Consider the following 4755-nt stretch of genomic DNA (forward strand, 5'->3'; position numbering starts at 1 on the left):
CCAAGCAGAAGAGCCCTGTGCTATGAATGAGCTTGGAGAAGGAACACAGGGGCTCAGGGCACCCAGCATGTGGGCGGAACCTACACACTGTGTGCCCACAGCCCCCAGAGCCCCCGGATTTATATGTGCAGAGTGGGGAGCCAGGGCTTGAACAGGGGGTAGAGATTCTATCCTGGGACCTCCAGCGAGCGCAGTCCCAAATACGGTAGGAAATGCTACTCACACTGGGCCACTCTGCTTCTCCCAGCTCACCCCACTCACTGCTTCCGTGCGGACACCTAGACCCAGCCCCTGGCCTTTGCTCTGCCCCCAGCCCGCCCACTCTGAGACCACTCGACCCATTCCCCAGGCCCGGAAAGGAAGCATCCCAAAGATTTCAGACTCTCCCTCCCTCCCTAGTACACTCTGGAAAAGGGCACTCCTCCCTCCTCTCCTCTCCCCTCCCCTCCCCTCCCCTGCCCTCCTTCTGCTTTGGGGCTGGATTTTCTGTCTTCCCTTTACATTGGCTGCAGCCTCACCTCATCTTCTCTTGGTCAGCTCTTAACACAGACGGAAACCCATTGGTTGTATTAATTTAAAAACACATTCTTCCCCAGCCTGTGACGTCTCTATACTGTCTTCCTCGCAACCTTCATTTCAGCCCCACAACGCCCTCCACCATCGCCCCTGGGAAGAATCAGAAAGCCTTCCTCCCACTCCTGCTGCCCAGCTTCAGGCCAGCAGAGCCCCCGACCACTGCGGTGAGCCGAGAGCGCCTCTGGTGGACACAAAAGCGAGCCCCACCCGGCTCAGCCCAGCGTTTGGCCCTGGAGATGTACTGAGTGGTCCCTAACCTTGAACCAGACCCAGACTGGCACTCACCTGAGCATCTTCCTCAAGCCCTTACCACGTGAAGGAGCCCCAGGGGCCTCAGAGCTTTTCGGTGGTGACTTCCGGTGTCCCTGCTGGATTTTTAACTGAGTTCGTTTTTCTCCCTTCTAGTTCCTGACCGGTAGACCCTAGACCAGCAGTTCTCAACCCATGGGTCGCGACCCCTTTGGGGGTCGAACGACCCTTTCACAGGGGTAGCCTAAGACCATCAGAAAACACATATATAATTACATATTGTTTTGTGATTAATCACTATGCTTTCATTATGTTCAATTTGTAACAGTGAAATTGAGGGTCACCACGACATGAGGAACTGTATTGAAGGGTCCCAGCATTAGGAAGGTTGAGAACCACTGCCCTAGACAGAGGCGGCTGATGTCCCTAAGAGGACAATCAGAGGGAGAAGGGGGTGAAAGGCTGCAGAAGAGTTTGTTAAAATCGAACAGAACTATTGCACCTCTTAGGATTACGTGGTTTGAGGGGAGAGCTTCAAAAGGAAAAAATTCTTTTGGAATTTAAAAGGAAGAGATAAACCATAGTCATGTGAAATGCAGGAGGCGCGGGAATTGTGTACTTGACTCCGGGGGTTCCTGGCAGCCTGGTTCGTCTGTCGTGTCCTCGAGCCTCAGCGCCTTGCTCACCCCTGGCAGTGCTGGGCGTGGAGGGGCACAGCCCCTCGGAGCCTGGCTCACGGTAATTTCCTGCCACTTTCTCTGTCTGCAAAGTGGCAGGGGCTATTCCAGCTTTGAGTCCCTCCATTTGCCTTGTCTTTCATCTCAGAGCAATTGAGCAAAGCCCTCTCAAAAGCTACCCAGACCTCTCGCTGCCAGGCGTGGTCTTTGATTTCCTCTGCTTCCCCTGCCGCACGCAGATGGGAAGGGATCAGGTCCTGGTGGGAAGAACACTCAAGGGCATTCCAGGGTCTGCAAAATTCTGTCCAGGCTGGGGGTGGGTAGGAGGCTGGAGCGGCAGACACAGCTTTTTGCGCCCCCTAGTGGTCTGAGTCGGTATGACTCCAACCCTAGAGCCCTCGGGGCACCCAGCCAAACTCCAGCCCTGGCGCCAAGCAGCCCCTGATCCAGGCTCCTCCCACCCACCTCCGCCCTTCTTGTCCCCGCAGAGTTCTCCATCAGCAGCTTCTGCACGGTGGTGGACGTCATAAACTTCTCAAAGCTGCAGGTGCTGCGCCTGGACGGGAACGAGATCCAGCGGAACGCCATGCCCGAGGACGCGCCCCTCTGCCTGCGCCAGGCCAGCCTCATCGAGATCTGAGCGTCCCTGCCCCTGCGCGGGGCCCAAGCCCCCCGCCCCACTGCATCTGGCTTGATGGTTTGGTTTGGCTTTTGCTGGAAGGTCTAGGACAGACCATGCGACAGCACTCCACGGGCTCCCCTCCTATCTTCTTCCCTGTAGGCAGGGTCAGGTGGGCCAGGGCACAGACAGCTTTCTGCGGAGGTGCAGGCCCCAGCTCCCTTTCCCAGGACAGAGGTGGTGGCAGAGGGAGCAATACCCGCAGTCCCAGCGTCAGGAATCTCACTACCCTTAGCTTCTTCCCGAGGGTCTGGAGTCATGAGCTCTGCAGTTGCCTGGGCACAGCACATTAGCTATTTTCCCAACAATCCCCGACTCTGAGCAGCGCCTGCCCGCTCCCACGTGCGCGTGCGGGGCTGGTCATGCCACTCCCCTGGGCTGGCACTGGCAGCTCCTCAGAGTATACCTCTGTCCAACTGCCTCCCAGCTCCACCTCATCCCCTCAACTGGCCCCACAGACAGCTCTCTGGCCTCAGCCCCAGGCAGGAGGCCTCAGGCCCTTGACATCTGCCTGCCAGAGGACCCACCCTTGGGTCTGCAACTAGAAGGACACACAGTCACCTCTCTGCCTCCCTAACCTCACTCCTTGAACGCCACCAGACTCAAGGTCACCATTATGATGACAATATTCAGGGCCCAATATGGCAGGAGATAACCAACCTTAGGCTTAAAAGTGTAGGGGGCTCTTAAAACTGTACAGGGCAGGTAGATCGGACTTCAAAAGAGGAAGGTCAGCCGGAGCAGGCTGGATGAGGAGGCTGCCCAGTGGACCCCTTCTTACCCCACACTCTGCATGGCCAGCAGCTCCCTGCTTGGGTCTTATCCTCAGAGGAGAGACCAGCATGAGAACGGGAGGTTGGCCCCTCCTCTGACCCATGCACGAAGGCCCACACCCTGGTGGGAGAAGCAGGCTCCAGCCAGCCCCGGGCTTGCCTGCTGGTCCAAGGAGGCGGCTGTGGCTCACGGGTGTGCATTGATTTGTGCTAAGGCCACGGTTCTGCAGGACCAGCGCTGGCTGGGGATGCTCACTGGGTCCCTGAAGCCCAGGCCAGGCAGCCAGCCCCTTCCGGTGCTGAGCATAAAACCCTCTGCTTTTGCAGCTCTGAGCTACACTCTCGTTACTGAAGGTTCCTGATGCTTTATAGCTTTGGCTGGAGAGCACTGCCATCTCCCCATTTCTGAACGGTAATGTCGCCTGGAGCCTAGCCCTCCTCTGTGGGATGGAGCCACCTGGGAAGCCCGAGGCAGGGACCCCTGGAAGAGAGAGAGCCCTAGCCTGGCCCCTGCCAGATGCCATTGTGTCCCTGATACTGTGCGTGTTTGGGAGCAGCTTCCCCAAGAAACGAAGGAGGGATCCTTGGACTCTGTTCTTGGTCCCAGACCCTGAAATCCACAAAAGCCAAACAAACCAGCTCATTTCAACAAAGGAGCTCTGATGCGAGGGGCAAGGCTGCCCCCGCCCAGGCTCTTCAGAAAGCATCTGCATGTGAGCACCATCATGCCGTTATAAAGGGTTCTTATTACAGGAAAAGCATGAGTGGTGGCTGACTGACCAATAAAGGTATTTTACTATTGCATCTGCAAGAATGGAGTCATTAAAGGCAGGCACTTTAATCGGACCTCGTGGGGTCACATAAGCCGCAGACAGGAAGAGCCCACCTTCTCATCTATTCTGCCTGGGCAGATGTAGTTAAAGGCCTAAAAAACAAAACAAAACAAAACACCTGTATGAAATCTCTAGTAAGCACACTTTGTCCATTGGAAGTTCTTCTTGAAGTCTAACTTCAGTCTCTCTAGCTACACATTTCCTTCCATTGGGTCCACCAGAGAGAAGGAACTGGCTTTTTTCAAGCATTCTGATGTTTTCCTCCTTCCTTCAGCCTCCCTTGTCCAGCCAGTAATTCTGGGTCCCAGGGGTCCTGAGTGTAGTTGTCTTAACCTCTCCTGCCCTCTAGCGGCAACTGTGCAGAACTGGGCCTGGAGGAGGGAAATAAACGCCCCCTCGCTCATTCATCCTCTCCACCCCCCACATTTCCTGAAAGCCTTTAAGTGCCAGATGTCGTGCTAGGTGCTTAGCAAATGTTACAAAGTCAAGAGGGCAGACTAGGATTGCGACTTTCGGGACAACCCACTGTTTCCCAATAGAGAGATAACTGATATTTATTGAGCATCCTATATAATGAAACCCTAATATGCAAATCGACCGAATGACAGAGTGACTAATCACTATGATGCACACTGACCACCAGGGGGCAGACACTCAACGCTGGAGCTGCCTCCTGGTGGTCAGTGCACTCCCACAGGGGGAGCACCACTCAGCCAGAAGCCAGGCTCATGGCTGGCAAGTGCAGCAGCGGGTGGCAGGAGCCTCTCCCTCCTCTGCAGTGCTAAGGACCCCTCGGGGGATTTCCAGCTGCGGGGAGCAGGCCTAAGCTGGCAGGTGGACATCCCCTGAGGGGTCCTGTACTGTGAGAGGGCACAGGCCGGGCTGAGGGACCCCCTCAGTGCACGAATGTCATGCACTGAGCCTCTAGTTAATATATAATTTCACATTCTGTGCCAAGTATGTTACCA

General features: G+C 55.8%; 1 protein-coding gene across 2 annotated transcripts in view; it reads left to right on the forward strand.

Annotated features, from left to right (window-relative positions):
• Window positions 1-3758, forward strand: part of FMOD (fibromodulin) — an 11630-nt gene extending 7872 nt beyond the window's left edge. For both annotated transcript variants that reach the window (XM_006772002.2, XM_006772001.2), the window contains exon 3: window positions 1991-3758. In XM_006772002.2, coding sequence (XP_006772065.2) covers window positions 1991-2142 — 152 coding nt within the window. In that variant the 3' untranslated portion in view covers window positions 2143-3758. The remainder of the gene's footprint in view (window positions 1-1990) is intronic.
• Window positions 3759-4755: the final 997 nt, after the last annotated feature.

This window comes from Myotis davidii, unplaced genomic scaffold (assembly GCF_000327345.1).
Source record: "Myotis davidii unplaced genomic scaffold, ASM32734v1 scaffold246, whole genome shotgun sequence".
Lineage (NCBI taxonomy): Eukaryota > Metazoa > Chordata > Mammalia > Chiroptera > Vespertilionidae > Myotis > Myotis davidii.